At 42.4% G+C, this 19218-nt stretch overlaps 2 protein-coding genes across 5 annotated transcripts in view; one reads left to right on the top strand and one right to left on the bottom strand.

The window, feature by feature from the left end:
* Window positions 1-671: 671 nt before the first annotated feature.
* Window positions 672-14241, bottom strand: rnf2 (ring finger protein 2). 2 transcript variants are annotated; one of them, XM_031879521.1, is made up of 9 exons: window positions 14187-14241; window positions 12125-12221; window positions 10505-10671; window positions 9185-9267; window positions 6561-6693; window positions 6371-6470; window positions 5967-6139; window positions 4420-4609; window positions 672-4247 (listed from the first exon to the last, which is right to left on the bottom strand). In XM_031879521.1, exons 2-9 carry the CDS (start codon window positions 12209-12211, stop codon window positions 4146-4148), a joined length of 1035 nt encoding a protein of 344 aa, XP_031735381.1. In that variant the 5' UTR covers window positions 12212-12221; window positions 14187-14241; the 3' UTR covers window positions 672-4145. The 2 variants fall into 2 exon arrangements, with proteins under 2 accessions (XP_031735381.1, XP_031735382.1); XM_031879522.1 differs by having other exon boundaries at window positions 10505-10665.
* Window positions 14242-15123: 882 nt separating this feature from the next.
* The window catches only part of LOC116401219 (ADAMTS-like protein 2), a 29727-nt gene continuing 25632 nt past the window's right edge, over window positions 15124-19218 (top strand). For all 3 annotated transcript variants that reach the window (XM_031879525.1, XM_031879524.1, XM_031879523.1), the window contains exons 1-2: window positions 15124-15262; window positions 18931-19020. In XM_031879525.1, coding sequence (XP_031735385.1) covers window positions 15170-15262; window positions 18931-19020 — 183 coding nt within the window. In that variant the 5' untranslated portion in view covers window positions 15124-15169. The remainder of the gene's footprint in view (window positions 15263-18930; window positions 19021-19218) is intronic.

Here is a 19218-nt window from a genome sequence, read left to right as displayed (position 1 = left end):
ACATCCTCGAATTAAATAGGTATAGCAGCTGTTCATTGTTTAGTTATAATATTTACATGCTGTACCACCTTGTCATTTGCAAGTGCTTTCATCATTTCAAGTGTTCATTGTAAGAGGAAATGACTGCCAATATCAACAAAAATGGAAAGTTCCATGTAGTAATTAATCATTTTGATTAAACTTTGTAGTATACTGTTTTATATGAACAAACAATTCTCAACTGTAGGCATGTTTTAATATAAATGTATAACAAGCACATAGTGATAAACGATAAAAGGAAACAATCACATTCTACAGAGAAGTGTAAATGGAGATGAAAACCACAGGAGCTGTGTTAGAGTCCAGGGATAACTGCTGGGACAGAAGAGGCGACGGGTCAAACAAACACAGGACTTTGAACCAGGAGGCCGGTTTGTGTCCCAAAGTCACGTTAGTGTTTTCCCTCCTTATGTTACACTGATTCTGTAGTGATGCTAAGCCCAACCATGACCTTTCTCCTCAACATAAGTGGTTTTGTCGCCATCGACTATTTGTTTTTTATCCAGCTAGAAAATACCTCTACTCTTCGTATTACAAATTCAGTTTAATACGGTTCAGTTTTTAATCATTTTATAATAGGTGATAGAGTGTAAGTGACAGGAGGCCATGATCCCACCCAGGATGCTATTAAGTCATTTTTTTGCAATTTATTAACCAGACAGCGAGAACATAAGCACTCTGTGCTGCATGTTGAACACAGGTTCAGGTTCACTGTCCAAACAGAAAGATGCAGTATACAGGTCCCACACACACAGACAGCTAATCAGACAGTCAGGTACCAAGTGAGACGGGAAGAGGGAAGCTGTGGTTCCAGCTGTTGACCATTTGACACATGCCTATCTGGGCAGTCCAGTTTGTGGAACTCTTTCCTAAAGCTAGAACTCGGATGCAGTCCTTCAGTTTGTGGCACCCGTCGTGGTGAGTCAGCTACACTCACATTACATCAATAGGCTTGATTAGCACATTCACAGGGAGAGTAATGATGATAAAATAGTTTATTTTACTGCTCAGTCTTTTTAACAGACAACTGAGCAAAATTCATCTGCCAATGAAGACCATGAGATGCCGTTAAAAGCTAATATGGACCAAGCGTTAAGATGTCAAATACATTCTCACAAATACCGACTGCACTGTCCTGAATGTAATAGAATACTGTGACAGTCTTAAATGGGCTCCATTTCTTTCTTTATTGTAGTGAAAGATGTATCCATGAATGGGACAATAGTGTGCACTGATTATGAGGTCACTTGACCCCCCTCCCAGTGGACTCAAGGATCAAGTATATGAGTTCCATTGGATCTACCCTGCCAACTATCAAACGTGTGACATCAATGACAAAAAGGAAAATGTTTCCAGCTTTTGATGGAACAATAAATCACATTTCTTGTTCCAGCAGTGAGAATCAGCCCCTGGTGTCCACAAGTGTAGACGGGCTGTGATGAGGGGTTCTTCTACACCTGGTATGGGCTGCCAAAGCCAAAATTTCAACAAACTCATCAATTCATCCAGTGACTCATGATTAGTGGCCTCCGAAGGCCGTTAGCAGCAGCCATGGTCGTGCACACAAATGACATCAACTGGCACTCTTTGCGTAACAGTAAGGAGATTCATACATGCAAACTTTATTTTTCTCTACATGGCAAAAACACCATGTTTTTCCTCAAACACAAATTGGTGCATCCTCTTGTCCACAGTGAGGCCGGTTAAAGAGTCACGTTTGAATCATGCATGTTTTCGTGTAATGGTTGTGGTTCGTCCTGTGTACCAAATGAGATGCAGAGCGAAAAAAGACATCAACCCAACTGGACATTTACAGTACAAACATGTTGAGTTTCTACACCCACTCACTCGCTTGAATTGTCACTTTATCTCCAGGATCCGGATCCTTGTAAAGCTCTCTGACTGCTCGTTAGCTACACAGAGACTAAAACAGAGTATTTAACAGTGAAACAGAAGTCAGAGCCAGTTTCAAATGTTTTAGGACTCATCCTGCACATAGGGGCGTTTACAAAAATCAATCCAATCACAGGAGACTTGTGGATCGTAGTAGCCAAAGGAGAAAGGAAGAAATGTGTGCTTGGATGTAAGTGGGCAAAAACGTTTTCATTTCAAGAACTGAATCTGCAAAGTTTCCCTTCCACCTTCTCCTGATCTAACAGGTGACGGAGGTGTGTGTGTGTGTGGCGCTAGAAGTCCTCTGTAGCTCCGTACAGGGCTGATCTCACTTTAACACACTTAACCAAACCCTCGCCATGTGTCTGAAACAAAAACTAAGTAGCATCATGTATTCTGCGATGAATGAATGAATGTCTGAGCTGCATATGAAGACGTCATTCTTTACATCCAAGGAGTGCAGGCAACAGAAGGATCCTGTGACTGTCCCCTCCCACTGGTCAGCCAGCAGCAGAGAGCAGGTTTGGGGTGACGGTGAATACTTTAATGGTCTAACTGGCCGTGGTGCTGCAAACATACCTTCCCAACCCAACACACTCCTCTCCATGTTACAAAAGACATTTATAAAAGAACAAGCCACAGATATTAGAGGACAGTTTGTTTCTACAGGCAAGAGATCAAGACAACAGCAACGAGCTTCTACAGCACAATTCACTGTCTCCTCAATGAGTCGACTTATTCTGCTGTACACATTTCACAGGAACAAAGGAAAGAGCAGCTGGATGGTCAGCATGTGTCCATGCTGGTAGAGTCAGAGCCAAAGGAGCGACCAGAGCTCCGTCCATGTTACAGTGATTCAGTTACAGACACAAGCCTTCCCTCACAGAAACACTGCAGCCATTCAAATGTTCTCCATTCTCTAGTTTAATTTGAAAGACGTGTTAAACAAACAAAAAATAATTACTTACAATATTATCAAAAAACCTAACAAAAAGATAAAGACTATGTGCCAGAGGCAATCTCTGTAGCTTCAAAATTACTATGTAGATGCAATTGGATATGCTTGCACTGCCCACAGCTGCTCATAACTTGTCAAGTTGGTCAGTATGAAAGAACAGTTTTTTAACATATGGTTCAACAGGTGTTTTCTCAGAAGGCCCTCCACACTAACAGCATGTCACACTGTGCCAGACGGCTCCAATCAAACGGGCTGATATCACTTTAGATGGTCGTCTATGGAAGTAAAGACAATCCACTAATCATTTCAATTTCACAAGCAAATAAAACCTACGTTAAAGAAAATGAATCACAAATTATTATTGAATTTAGAACATAAAATATATATGAATTTGTATGCTCTGAGCCAATTTCAAAAACATTTTAGAATTCACAAATTCAGACAGAAGATTCAAAGCTAATAAAGATTGAGATCCAAGAGTTCCAGTCAATCATCTACATCTATTTGCTTGGATTGGATTTGTGAAATATTAAGTGAAACCTTCACACTAGCAGGAATAATCAGCAGAGCCTGGATCTGTGTGACGGACTTCATTCTGTCAGTCATGTGATCCCACGAGACTCTAAAAACAATTACTGTTTTTAAAATAGCAAAACCTGACTTGACTTGAAGAGGGGAATCTAACCCTCTCAGTGTTACAAATGAAGTGAAACCACGAAGTATTGAGTGGTGGTTACGTCTCATGGTTTGGTTTCCAGTGAGAAATTCAATTATTATGGCCATCATTCTTTGCTTCCTTACATTTGAAATGACCGTGTAGAGTGGACACACGTCCATGTGGTACATGTGTATGGGCAGCTGCTGCTGGCTGCTGGATTCTACATTCTATTATGCAGTTCCAATGTCTGATGCTGTAAGAATGAGACTGAACAGACCCTGGTGTTGGAGAGACCATTACCAGCCCATTATGGCTCCAGTTTACCTGCTGTACTGATCTGCTACCTTCTACTGAGAGAACAATAGAAAGAGACACGAAGAAAGATACAGAGAATATAAAACAACGGGGTTTTCTTTTTACAAGAGTCCTTTTGAGGGTTTAACCAACCCTCTCATCTCCTTCTGACACACACTCCTCTCTTCTCGTTTGTGTGTGTGCAGGTGTAGTCAAGTCCATATGTTAACTTCCTACTGGTGTGTGTGTGTGTGTGTGTGTGTGTGTGTGTGTGTGTGTGTGTGTGTGTGTGTGTGTGTGTGTCTACTTGTGTTCTTTAGTAGGAGCAAAGTAGAGCTCCATGGGTTTGTTCACCTTCCAGTACTTCTCGCTGACCAGCTCCAGAGAGAAGGAACCGTTCAGAACCTGTGGACAGAGTTTAGGAACACACATTTGACCAGAACACAGGGCAAAGTACTGCTTAGGGAAGACTGCATCTGCTGTAGTACAGATTGGGAAAATGAAGTCACCAATGACGTAGGGTACATAAGTGTAGGTTTTGCAGTATAGGTCATGCTCCGTGTGCGTGTGCACTCACAGTGAACTGGTTCCCAGCAGTAGGTATGTAGATGGTGTACTGCTTCTCTGAAGCTGCCTCCACATTTACAGGACTGGCCTCTGCGTTTCTTCTCAGCTCCTCCAGAGCCAGTCGCACAGCCAGGTATTTAGACAGGTGGTCCACTGTGGCGTTACCGGATGTCTTGATGTAGCGAGGGACAAACTCCACACTGAAGACACACATGTGTAAATGAGCAGGCTGCCACAGCTGATGAGTACATTGTAACAGTTCACAAAGGTCACAGTTCAGATCAGATCACAGTTTGGACTCATTGATTGGATCAGCTGGGAAAAAAGGTATTGATTATTAAAGATAGTATTACTATTTCCCCCCCCCAAAAAATGTAAACCACCCTGAAGTCAGTGTGAACAACCTAAATGTTAGTCATCTAGAGTGGTTTTTGTATGAAATGGACTTGGACAGACGACCATTTTGGCTAAACACTACATCCACTCACATTCATACACTAGCATGCAAGGTGCCCGCCCACATTCACGATGGCCCCGCCTTCAGGAGCCATTTGGGTTCAGTGTTCAGGACACCTCAACATGCTGGGGATCCAAACGCCAATGTTCAGATTGGAAGACAACTCACTCCTCTGAGCTCAGTAAAAGACTGTTTTTTTAATTGATAAAAAGATCTTTAATTATTATTAGTAGTAGTTTTAATGATGTGTTATGAGCTGCTTAGAGCTCGTCTTAGGAAGTCATAATTCCCTCTCTAATATCTAGTTTCTATTGAAATGTAAACGTCTCCATCAACTGATCGCTCAAAACTACATTCTACAAGATTACATTTGGACACATCATCATAACATTATAATTTATTACTTTGCTCAGTAATTATTTTTGCTGAATAGAGCATGAACGCATCATAATGCAGCTCATTGGAACGTCCTTGCGTTAGCCATTTGCTTCCAACGTTACTAGCTCTCCTCCTGCCCAAACACATTTGTTGTTCACAATGTAGCATCCTCAGGAAGGGGTGGGCGGGTTTATCACAGTGGTCCCATTTGGCCGTGTTGTCTTCACGCACGCACGCACGCGCGCACGCACGCACGCACGCACGCACGCACGCACGCACACACGCACACACGCACACACGCTTTCTATTCCGGTGCAGGTTAGAGCAGCCACACAGTAGATACTGGACTACTACGGCTCAGCTGCATGTGGTGTCCACACAGATAGCCCTTGATCGATCACTGTCACGCTCTCTTTGCTGAGAGCCGTACCATGAAGGCCACATGATTTACCATACAAAGCCACAGTGACACACATTTGGTGTGTGGACTTACACTGAATCTTCTGCAGCCTCCAAACTGTGCACTAAAAACATTTTCTGTGGAACACGTGTTCCTTGTTTACAGAACTCACGGCGACAGCAAATATAAGTGCCATGTTTTAGCTGCTTCACTTTTCACCGTATACTGTAAAGGTTATCTCAGCTTTCGGTTTCTTCAGAGATGTATTTTACATGCGACACAATCAAAAGCCACAATGCGAGCTGTACGTGTGCGACGCTACCTGTTGTGACCGTCATCCTTGTCCATCAGGGTAGGGTGTGGCCTGAACACCAGTTCTATTTCGCTGGCACCACCTTCAATCACAGAGTCTCCGCCCCCGTTCTCCGCAGCGTTGTCCATGTCCAAACCGCTGTCATCACTGGTCTTGGTGCGCTTAATGCTCGGTCCTGCCTCCTTGGAGAAAAGCACAGCATTCTTGCGATGACATAACACACCAGGACAAAGTGTCATCCCATATTCATGTGTGCTTATATTCACATATTTCGCACCAATACAACAAGTGCAAACCAATACAACCTATATTTTCACTGGGCACAAATTACAACTGATTTCTGAGGTTTGACACAAAATGCATCCATAGGACACACACGATGGACAATTGAAACATCATACGTAGCAACATACCTGGTTGCTGTGGACAGAAGCGTTGCTACAGTGGGAGGAGTCTCCGTTGTCCTCCGCTCCGCTCCCGTTCTCCACTGTGTGTCTCTTACCACGCTGCAGTCTGACAGAAACAAATGCACACAGCATGTATTAGAGGGACAACTTTACGTTTGTATTTGCAGTGCTGGTGTGCGTTGAGAGTCCTGTTCACCGTGTCATAGCCTGTATCTTCAGCCCCTCCTCTATGCTGTGGGACAGGGCTTGCTGGTTGTTGTGTTTGCTGATGCGAGCTAAGACTCTCTCTTGGTGGGCTTCGTACTCGTCACGGCTCGGATAAATCTTGCCTGAAATGGGATAAATGAATATAAAAATAAGTTCTGGAATATTTTACACAATGTTTCAGTTCATCCAGGTGTTTTGTGTCATGATTAAACGTTGTTATGAAAGTGAAGTTAATAAATATGAGTTAGTTGGTTTTTTAAAATCATTTTTATAATTTAACCTTTTCATTAGGTCCCAACAAAAGGGTCTGGTGTGTCTCAAATGAGAAATAGCTGCGGAGGCCCCCAAAGTCTCCACATGGCCAAAGTATCCAAAGAAGGTCTTCCAGCGAGGGACTTAGTTTAAAAGCTATCCCATGTCCTACACACACACGGACCCATGTCCTACACACACACACACGGACTCATGTCCTACACACACACACGGACTCATGTCCTACACACACACACACGGACTCATGTCCTACACACACACACACACACACACACACACAGACTCATGTCCTACACACACACACACACAGACTCATGTCCTACACACACACGGACACATGTCCTACACACAGTCTTTGTTCTAGAAGTCTACAGTGGATGGTGTCCTATCTGGACCCGGACCTATATTTGCTAAATTCTTGGGAATTGTTACATTTTGAAGGAGCTTTTCTATTTTTTTTACATGCACCACTTTTGTAGCCTTTACAACCTGCAAACCCACAGACCAATTGCATTTGTTGTAAATCATCTCATGCGATACTACTCAGCCAATCTAATAAGCATTGCGACTCGAGTGAGTGAGAGAAACAGAGCTTTTAATCACGGATGGACTTTCAGATGTTCATTCTTCCCATGGGCAGTTCAAAACCAGTATACCTCATGTGTTCATATGTTGCGTGGCGATTATCAAAAGCAGCACTACAAGACAAAGCACAAGTCTTTTGACTTGAGGTGAAGGCACAGAGGATAAACCATCTAAGCTGCTACTTCCAAAGCAAATCAAAACACACCATTACAAAACTGCTCTTAATGTGTCTTCTATGGTTTTAGTTTTTTTTATGTTTGTAAAGTGTCTTTGAGAATTTGGAAAAGCGCTATATACTGTAAATAAAATGTATTATTATTACTTCCATAAATATAGCATTGAATCATCACGCAAGTTAGACATTTCCTAAAACTGGATCTCCGTGTATTGTAATTGAATACCTGGTTGTATAGGGCGAGATGTGCCAACCAATGACAATACATTTATATTGCTCTAGAAAACTCTAAAGGTCAGGTTGTTTAGCCTACAGAGAGTCGGTCTCCTTTTATTATGGATCCATAACAACCTCAATCAAAGTTGCAAGCAGCGATGAATGGGCCCTTGCACCTCCGTGCATGTCCGGGGTACTGGCGGGTCGGTTGAGCATAAACGAGACTACCGGACATGCACAAGTGAAGACGGTATTTCTTCCTTCCTTCTGTGTCTACTACGTGGTGGCTAGAGAACACACTAATCATAGGCCATTTGGTTTATATCATGTGTTGACCACACCATGTAAATGTCATGTAAATCAAAGGATCTTTGTAACATACAGCCAACTTCCTCCACGAAAACCCAAAAGCTTCGCAATTACCCATTGAGAAGGTTTTCAGATTCTGCTGACCACATTTGAGACGGAGCTGTAGAATTCTCTAGGAGGAGTTTCAAAAGGTTCATTAAAGGAACTTAATCCCAAACCCGGTGAGCTTTATGAGGGCGCTTTGGAGCCCGCTGACTACGCCCGAGACAAAACAAGACATTGCAATTTTCGTGTGCCAATAATTTCAACTTTTAGATCATCCCAAGCCCCTCAAAAATGCAATTGTGCCAGGGACCGTTAGTCCCTCACACTTTCCAGTGTTTCCCCTTCCATTATATGGGGGGGGGATCCCTTGAAGGTCAAGTGAATTTTGTTTAATTTTATTTTCTATATAGCGCCAGATCACAACAGAAGTCATTTAAGGTTCCCTTTCCTATAGAACAGGTCTACACCGTGTTCTTTTATTAAACAAACTAAACAGCCTTCTGTTATTTATCTCATCTTTATCTTACAATACCTGCGTTTTTCAAACGCAGGTATTGTTATATACGCAACACTCACTCTCCTGCAAGTAGCAGCCGGAGTAGCTCTCCTGCTCCGGGTCGAAGTACAGGAAAGAGCCCAAGTGCTGCACGCCCTGCCCATGACAAGCAGCTAAAGTCCAGTCACCACCGGAGGACCGGTTTTGACCCAGCTTGGCTGTCAGAGGGGAAATACTGCCCCTGGCTGTACAAGACTGATCTTGGTAAGTAAGTAAATAAATACATACATTACATGCATGCATAAATAAATATCAAGAGGCTCTGGAGATGTTCTTCCAGAAGCCCAGAAAGATACAGTGCAGTGACAAACGCTGCACACATAGATACACACATCATAAAAACAAATGTTCCGATGTTTAGTTCATCAGAACACACCCCACCCCACCCCACCCCCGGTATCCGCTTCTGTTTTGTGTTGGCTTCTAGTGGTTTGACATTCTTGTGATTACTTACTAATCAGGGCATCAAAGTTAGGGTCCGGACGCAACGACCTCTTGGAGACCAGCTTCTTACGACAGGTAGGACACTCTTTATTACTGGAGACACAGGGAAGACAGACAGACATTAGGAAGCATTCAACAGTGCCAATGCAACAATGCGGACTATTATTAATGCAACACATTCTTCTGGTTCTTGAGGCCAGCTGCTATAATCAAACAACAATATGGATCATCAATGATTGGCAATTAGTATCAGCGGCAAAACAAAGGTTATGAGGGATCTCTAAAAGTGAAATCTGCTCTCTCTCTTTTCCTCTTTTGTGCTGATCTGATCTTTGAGCCGATCGTTGACTCTGATCCGTGATACGATCTGAACCGCGAGCGTTATGATCCGTTGCACCACTACTTGCAAGACTATGACTAACTGATATACATAAACTCTTCTGTAGCATTGAGTCAGCACCCTACTAGAGAGTTTAGAGAGCCGCTGACTATTGAGTGAGTGCATGTCTAGGCTCATGTTGATGACATACAGTGGAATACCATGTTATTTGCAACCACTTAATGGTTGAAGATAGTTGCTACTTTAGAGCCAATATGTGTAGAGATGAGTCGACCTACATAGATTATTTTAAGAATATTTCAATACTCACAGGCCACTATGTATATTAAAAGAGTTATTATTGTGAGTGAGTGAGTGAGTGAGTGAGTGAAGGTGCTTGCACCTCTGTGTCTGTCCACTGCTAAGTTTGCATTCCGCTGAAGCAGACTGCATAATATTCGAGTTGTCCAGTTATGGCTGCATGCTCAAGGACGTCTCATGGTTGTGGTGACTCACTTTCCCACAACAACTTGTACTGCCCGTTTTATACTGCCATTTACCACCAGCTGACTCCCCACTCACGACTCTTAACCGGTGCCTGGCTGCTAGGGATAACACAGCTGAGTGCATCTCTGATTCGCCAGCTGCTACTCTGTGCTCACAATGGGGTGTCTGGCTAACAGAATGGATGCTGTTTTGGCTGATAGCAATCTGAACTAAGGTAGACATGATGCTGCATACCTGCGGCTCACTTTTATTGTTTTGAATGGTGTGTTTGGCTAACTGGTAACAGAACTGCCAGTGCACACACTGCTGTATTACGCCACAACTCATGCAATCTATGCTAAGCTGAAACATGGACTGTGTCTAACCCCTAGAAGGTCTATGGTCAACCCACCATAGTATTACAAAGTCCTGTGGGAAATGGAGTACTTCTAATGTGCATTTGGATATGTACTGATTTTAGACAGACACGACGGACAATGCGTTCTACTGCATGGTAAAACTTACCCAGATCTTAGAGCTGTGATGATACAATCAGCACAGAAGCGGTGCAGACACTCTTTGGTTGTCATCGTGTTCTTCAACATGTCCAGACAGATAGGACACATCAGTTCGCTGTGCAAGGACCTTGGCGACACTGCAATTTCCAGTCCATCTGTTATAGCCTCCTGTGCCAGTATGGAACAGATCAAAATGAAGGTTAGTACACACAAAGATACATCTATGAGGAATGGTAGAAGCTCCGTTGATGATTTTAGGTAACGGTCCTCAAAATCCTATAACCCTAGCAACTGAAGAGTCATCATTTTAGATGTTTATTTACAGATAAAGTGATTAGTGGTTAGGGCTGCACGATTATGGCCAAAATCATAATCACAATTATTTTGATCAATATTGAGATCACGACTATTCATCAATTTTAGGGACATCTTTTTATTGTACTTTCACGTTTAAATGAACAAGAACACTGCTTCCACTTCCATTGTTGTGCTACATTCTGGCTAATGTACAAATTTTTGCATCAGACTGGTCCTTTCCACGACGGAGATTCAGTGAGGTAACGTTAGCTTTGGCCTTAATGCATTTGTCGTACTGTGGTTTGTGGTGATTTTTCAGGTGGTTGAACAAGTTAGTTGTATTGCTATGCGGCGCAGACACAACTCTGACTCACTCTGTGCATATGATTTGTTCTTGGTTAACATCACTTGCCCTAAATCCAAAAAACGTCCAGACAACAGATCATGATCCTTTCAGGGGCTAGCTCCTCACCTTCTGCTCCTGACATTTGATTTAGCTTTCACACGACACCCGTGACCGTCTGCTCTGTTGTCTGTCTCTCTACTCTTCTACTAATAGCGGAGTCTGCCGGGTGCGCGCATGACACCTCCCATCTCGTTCTCCCCCTGGTGGTCGGCTGACTGTTAGTTGAGGAAGCGCTTGATTTGATGTGTAGCAGAGCACGCATTTTAAACGTCAATATCGCTGACGATAATGCTCATTTAATTGTGGCAGCCAAAATCGTGATCGCGATTAAAATTCGATTAATTGTGCAGCCCTATTAGTGGTGTGAAAAAAAAAAAAAAGTGACATTTATTCATGCTAAACTTTAGTATTTCTCAATTCTCAGTGACTTCAACAATAACAAGATCAAGTTATACAAAAATAAGAATGTTAAAAAAATGAAATAAAATTATATTTTTTCGAAACTGTAAACGAAATAACACTGTAAAACTGGTTCTGGTTCTTTTGTCTGTGCTAGTGCTGCTTTTTATCTATCAACATCTGAAATAAAGTTTCATATCCAAATGTAATTTTTTCCCATTCATACTTGAACTTAATTGCAAGTCCTAGTGTGAAGGATTACTGTTCATCAGTATCTTGGTTCTTTGATAAAACTAAACAATTAAAAAAATAGATTTTTGGAAGATTTGAATCAATTCATAATCTTATAAGTATCTCTAATAGTACATAACATCGGCATACATGAATAAAACATTTGTTTTCCCACAGAAATACCTTCCTTAGGTATTTGTATGCCAGAAACACATTTCAACATGGTGTGTGATTGATGAAGGGGATTTTGAAAAGACACGTCTGTGAATGAAGTGAAATCCTATGAATTGTTACCTGTGGGGTTCTCTGGAGCTCATACAAACTCAGCTCCCAGGTCTTACTGAGGGGCTGAACCCCGTTGGTCTGAACTGTCTGAGTCATCACTGCAACACTGAAACACACAAAAAACAAAATCACACATTCTAGTAAATCTAAGACGTAATGATTACCTTTTGTGTCGATTGTATGCAGGGATGCAGCTATAAAACTCCTTTTCAGACCAAGTCCAGTTACTTACATGCGAGTAATTACAGAGTAAATAATAATAATACATAGTTTTTATATAGTTGTATTAACACTATAAACTGAACACAGGTCTGTTGTTGTTGGAAATTGGGCAGTTGTAAGTAGGTGTTGTTGGTATAATGTTGGGATTACAGTTTGACTGAAATATTGTCACCTCTAATCCAGTGTTTTCATGGTTGATTCAAAGACTCTGTCGACTGGCGTTATTGGGACCGTGTCCTTATAGGCTGATTGTTATTGCGTGCCACTGATTTATCGGTCATATGCAGAGCCCCTGGGAAACCCCTTTCCATGCAATGTCTGAACCGTTGGTGTTGCTGTTTAACTGCTATCCCATTACCCAGCATGCTGTTCGACAGTGTACATGTGTGAATGCACACTACCTTTACAAATTGTTAGTGTCACATATTGATGTTTTTCATGGTGTTTAATACTGTTAACGCAAGTTAGTTGTGGGTTAATAATTGTTGTGTTAACCCGACCGTAGTGGTGTTCTTGGCCATTCTACACTATGGCAGTATATAAAAATGAATATCGTAAGGGAAATTATAACCGGCTTTAAGTTTGTAAACAGATTTTTATAGTTTTGTGGTTTTAAAACTTCCACTTACTTGAATTCATCAAGACTTTTCTCCATTTACTACAGCTTAAAACAACTCTAAGTGAAATCCCTGCCATGAAATCCTTAGTACCCAGGACAGATCTTGTTGGGTTCCAATCGCCCCCAGGGTCAGAAAAAATAATTCTCCCAAAACAACAATTAGGACTAGCATCTGTGTTGATTCATCTAAATGCTCAGTTCACTTCAGTTGGCAATTGAAAGAATAGTTTTAGCCTCTTTGTCAATGCCACCTGAGACCGTTGGATGGTGCATTGCTTGAATTCCTGACCAAAATATATTGTCAAGCCAACCAGGGGTAACCCACAATGAGTGCTGGGCCCGATGGGCTATGTCTTACATGCCCACACAAAAGCCTTTAGAAAAGACTAAAAGATGAGCCAAGAAACCTGAATGTCTAAATCTCCTGCTGTAGTTGTGTGGCCATGCTGCCTAATGTGACAGACAAGAGGTGAGAGTGGGGGTAGTCCACATACAATGTTGATGTGAAATGAAACTGATGCAGATACATGCTTAAAATGCATTAAAAAACGGAGACGTGAACCGTATGACGTCTTAACTGCAGCGTGTTCATTCTCTGTAACTACCGTTACCACAATCAGCAATGCATGTAAACAAACCAACAAATCTAAATGTGTTAGAATAATGGACGTAAACTAGATACATGTTCTCAATGATTGTTAGTAGAAACGTCAACGTTACAAGTTATTAGCTAGCACACGACCAATACGTAAACACTTGATTCAGTCCATCTTATTGATACTAGCTGATCAGTTGTAGTTAATAGACAGACCCCGCGCACAGATTGCATGTAAAAAATATATGGGGCACGGCTAATGCTAACTAGCTATAATTGAAGCTAGCTATTCTTCGTTACGATGCCGTTAGAGGCACATAAGCCGAAGACAAAGACTGCACAGGCACAGTTCAATTATGTCCATTTAAATATTACAGGTAATGATACAAAACACTTATAGTTGAAATATTGCGAGGTAATGGTGAATGTAATTTGTGTCTGTAACAGAGGGGACAACAACAACAGAGAAGGACCCGACGCACCAATCTCCTGAGGTGAGCTTTATGCTCGTTTAACCCCATTTCACACGTTTAAACAGACGCAAACTTGTACGCAAACGGACATTGATACCGAATTACAGGCGTAAACTATATATAGTCTTAGCTTGCTTCAAATTGTATTGTTTCTGTACTTACATTTTCAGTTGAGGGTACGAGTCGATCCAGCCAGCGCGTTTCGGCGAAGGCAATATGGCGGATGAATAAGACGCAATGCAGTCTGGGAAATTGAGGCGCTATGCCAACGGGGCCCGGGGGCCCGAATCAAAGACGATGAATCACGTTCATTACGTAGGTAAAAATGTAACCACGAAAACCCACAAAACAGTGTCAAACAGAGCAGCCCGTGCTGGTTGTGTGTCCTAGCCTAAATTCTGAAGGGCAAATAATTTTTTGAAATTAAAATAAGCCAATCATGAAGAAGGGATGGTAGAGAAGAGGGAAGCTGGTTGAGTAGGCTAGTCAACTATCTTTTTTACACGAGTCTCTCCGCCTCACTCTTCTCTTTTACATCAGCCTGTAAAAGTCACTGATTGGAGACTTCACTTATTCATTCATTCAGTGGGCTACTCACGCCGGTCATCTACTGGGATGTAGTGCCATTGTAACCACTAGAGGGCGCTAGAGCTCTGGTTTAGTGATCTAGTGTGGGGCATGCAGATATTCATCACTGGTGTAAGTACTCAGTAGGCTATTGATTTGGAGATTTGCAGGTCAAACGATGTCTAAAATACACAGTGTGAAAGCTGTTTGGAAGTCTGCGTGAAAAAAGCGTTTTTGTTTTTTTAAATTACCTCTTTTTTGATTAATTTTTGTTGAGGAATTTCCTCCCGGCAATATCATGCCATACTACTCCTACAGTCTGTAACGCAACTTGGAATGTTCGAAAGAACCCCAGAACTCTAAATGAAACGAACAAGTCAAAACGTTCAAAGCCTACACATCAAATCTGTTAATAAGCATGAAACCAAAGTGGGGGGTGTAGCGGGCGTGCGCGTGCGTAGGTGTGTGAGCGCGAGCAGGGCCAGAAGGCGTAGCTCCACCAGAAGGGGTGGAGGAAGGAGGCAGAGAGAGAGGGTGAGGAGGGGTGAGGAGGTTAGAGCCCGGGACATGAATGAACCATGTTCGGTAACGGAGGCTTAGCTCTCCCGGTTTGCTCTTTTCTCCTACTACACATCCCGGTTCTCCCGCTAACGAACAACCGGCCCGTTAAGGTAAATAGCTGCTTGTTCTCATCTCAAAGCTGTGTCCATTTGCAAAATGCTTCAAAGTTATTTGATCTGGGTTTGCTCCAGCGGAGAGAAGTTACTCACAAGTGTGTGACTTTGCTTCTGTCCTGCTTCTCGTCTAGCTTTCACCGTAACAACATCACAGGCTCATTAAACCCGGCTAAGATATTAACACAGCAACGACAACGTGTGCGCTGAAGTCCAGTCCCTGGAGTGGGTCGGGTTTCGTGGAAGCATTTCACATAAAGTGTGATTGTGTGTGTGAAGGAAGGCGAACTGTTAACACATGCGGGAACGTAACGGACTGTTCAGTTACAGCTAGTGGTTGTTTGGATGCATGTTGCATGAAGGCTCGTTAAACGGTGGTCTGAGATGTGTTTACATGAGACGACACACACACACACACACACACAGTGAGATGACATCAGCTGTGTACATCATGAATGCTGATTGGTGTACTCTTCCTCCAGATATAATGAACATGACCTGTGTGTGGTTTGTCTGAATAAGCAGACCATAATACCTCGTGGGGGGTTCGATGTCGGGTCTGTCTCTACTGCTGTTTGTTGGTTGTGCATTTAAAGACAGCCACTTTGTTGACCTTCACTAAAAAACAACCAACATGATAGTTTTGCTTCACACACAGTGCTTCACTGTTGGGTTTGCTTTTATCAGAGCTGATCCTCCTTCAAGAGAACATGTTCAGCTGCAGCGGTCTTTGTTGTATGACTTGTGGGCAAGTGTAAAGTGTAAATGAATGAACTGTGAGGAGATTGCCTTCACATCACATGACTGAATGAGCATTTGTCCGCTCTCTTCACTGTGAGCTTCAACCAGCTGACAGACAAACTCTCCGATTGATCTTGTGTCTGACCAGAAGGCCGACCCGGTGTGACTATAACTGCTCAGCTCAGTACAGACAGCCTCTCTGGGGGTCTGGGGGTCTCGTGGTTGAAACTCTAAACAGATGCATTACCAAAGGCTGTGCAAACAATTGTTAGCAGACTCTTTTTGTGAGCAGCATTCACAGTTCTTCTTCTGAACCATAAACACGTGGATGGACTGAACGATAGAGCCCCGGAGAGGAAATGACACATACTTTTCTGTTTAGCACTGTTTTCATCATTCTGGCCAATGAAAGATATAAACACACATACTGTACAGTGAGCAAGAGGGTGGGGCTTCTGGATGTGAGGCTGAGCTGTGGATGAAGTTGACGACACATAAAATTGATGACAACAGTAAAAAACAGTTGGGTAGTGCTCTCATCGACTGGCATGACATCTAAAAGCCTTTGTTGGCAAAGACTTGTGAAAGACATTGTCTTTGCATGTTGTTACACTCAAACATACCACAGCAAGTGAGGCAATGCTTTCTATTGAAATGCTTGAATTTATTCTGTTGGTTCCATCTCTGAGTTTGAAATTACAGTTTTCAATGCACCAATATTTGAGATGGAAATCTAATAACAATGTAGCCATTATATCAGCCATTATAGAAAAAGTATAGGTGTAAAGTGCTAAATGAGGATGTTCTACATCAGTTCTAGTGGAGTGATGTCTACCGGAGCAGAGCAGCATGTAGCTGTCCCTCTGCTTGTGTTGTGATCTGAGTTTCTCTGTGCTTTGTAAAGGCGGTCTGGCCGTGCATGCATGTTAGTGCACGTGAGTCTCTGTGTTGAGCACCACTGGCTAGCTGATCTCCTCTCTCTGCACGGCGCTCTTACAGTGGTTACCGCTGATAACGTCGTCCAGACCAACGGACCCTCTGGTTGCCCTCAGCGTCACACTTTTTCTATCGTTGCCTTTGTTTTGACTGCGTGTGCTATTAGCACCGTTAGCTTCTGGCTGCCAACTCAAGCCGTGGCCATGTTGAGAGCCGTGTGGAGGCATTCCCTCTATCATGAATGTGCTCAGGATTTGGATTGTAGCACCCTTCAAACACATTCAAATCTATAATATGGTGACATGCATCCATGAGTCATCAGCAATCTTTAGACCAGGATAAAGGAGCCACAGTCCTCACCATAGCACCATATCAATGTGTTAATTACACAATAATGACATACTGTGCAGGACATTCTACAGTTGAAAATTAAACATGTCAGGACAAAAAATGACACTGTTTCTATATGACCATAAACAGCAATACTGCTAATATTTGCTTATTATATCGACCTTGCTGATATCTGCTAGTCTGTACTTCATACTTTCAACAATTTTGTGATTGAGCTTCGCAACATTGTTGATAGTTGATTCATAAACAATGTAATAAACGGCCATTTCTATGTTGATTTGTATAATAGATGTGAACACAGTGTAGGTCAGCACTGTCACTTCTCCCAGCATGAGAAGGAATATGGTAGATTTTACAGGTTGTGTTAGAGGAGCTTCCTTCATCCTAACTCACACCACCTCACAGAGGTGCTGCTGCTTCTGGGATTGACCTCCAATCCAACTAACAGGTAATGGTCACTGAACCATAAGAATGCAATGCAGCCCCTACCAGAACATGGAAGTGTCTTTAACTTTTATAGTAAGCAACTATTACTGTCTATTTTTAGCTCTCTAATCATACAGATATCCCCCCACACACACTAAAGACATGTGTGTGTTTATGTGTTGATATGCCAGAGGCTAATCTGACAGAGTCAGGAGCCTGTGTGGACTTGTTTAGGACCCTGTTGAGACAAAACAGCAGATTTGGAGCCTTGGTCTTTTGTGTGTGTGTGTGTGTGTGTGTGTGTGTGTGTGGGTGTGTGTGTGTGTGTGTGTGTTTGTGTTTTGTCGGGTTAAGGGATTCAAATATACCACCTTACTGAGACTAAGCATATCACATCATTCTGATACATTGCAAACCACATCTCCTCTTCCAGCTTGACATTGGGCAGATTTTCCTCAATTTTAGAATTTTATATTAGCTCAAGTTTCACACACACTACAGTTACTTTGAAGTATACCTGGATACGCATATGTTTTAAGAACCTATACAGTTTAATACAGATTGTAGTGATGAACCTCTCCTTGATGTTCTCATTTGGCAAGAAACAGATGTTTGACTGATGACATGATGAACCAACTCTTTGGTATCCAGCATTCATACTTGTGGTTTTCAGTATAGCAGCCGTCCAAAGAAGTGAATTAATCGCTGCAAGACTAATGAATGAATCCTTTCATAGAGCATCGGGTAGTTTCCATAAGACTAACAAACCTGCATAGAGTGTTTAAGTTAACGCTGAATTTATGTTTCACACGGGACACTAACACCTGGTGAAAGTCCCAAAGAAGTATGTTTCCTTCCAAACATAACTGATAATGCAGTTTTGTTGTACAGGTGAGCAGGCTGCAAACACATAGAGCTGTTCTTTGTACACAGACCTTCTCTTCTGCATTAATAATGTGTGAGCTAATAAGCAGCAGATGCATCTTGTGGTTGGTTAGGTACGGTTACTGTAGACAGTCAATTAAAGGGTCAGTTAAACTAAATGCTGATTTATTTTCACATTTCTGAGATATCTATATCCATATATATGGACAGATATATAGATATCAGCACATCCCCCCTTACACATGTGGGTCACAGAGTGCAATGATCCATGTTTATGTGTGTGTGTGTGTGTGTGTGTGTGTGTGTGTGTGGTGTGTGTCTGCCAGGACAGAAGTGAAGGGAGGTTGGAGCAGCGTAACATCCGTGTACAATCACACAGCTCTGGAGGTCAGAATGTCAGACAGACAAGCAACAAGGTACTGTAATCGCACTCATACCCTGGCACACCTTTCATCTGTTTCCTTCTCTCACTTTTGACATGTAATGTAAATGTAATTTGTGTTTGACTGTAGAATATATGAGACTCTTCATCTGTGCAGACAGAGCCAGTTTAACCTTGTGTTTCCTCTCAAAGCACACTCTGTCATGTCGTACCTCTCCCTCGTGGAGACCAC

This window comes from Anarrhichthys ocellatus, unplaced genomic scaffold (genome assembly GCF_004355925.1).
Source record: "Anarrhichthys ocellatus isolate YVR2014 unplaced genomic scaffold, GSC_Weel_1.0 scaffold284, whole genome shotgun sequence".
NCBI lineage: Eukaryota > Metazoa > Chordata > Actinopteri > Perciformes > Anarhichadidae > Anarrhichthys > Anarrhichthys ocellatus.
Note: the sequence above shows the minus strand (reverse complement) of the source record. Positions and strands in the feature narration are given on the sequence as shown.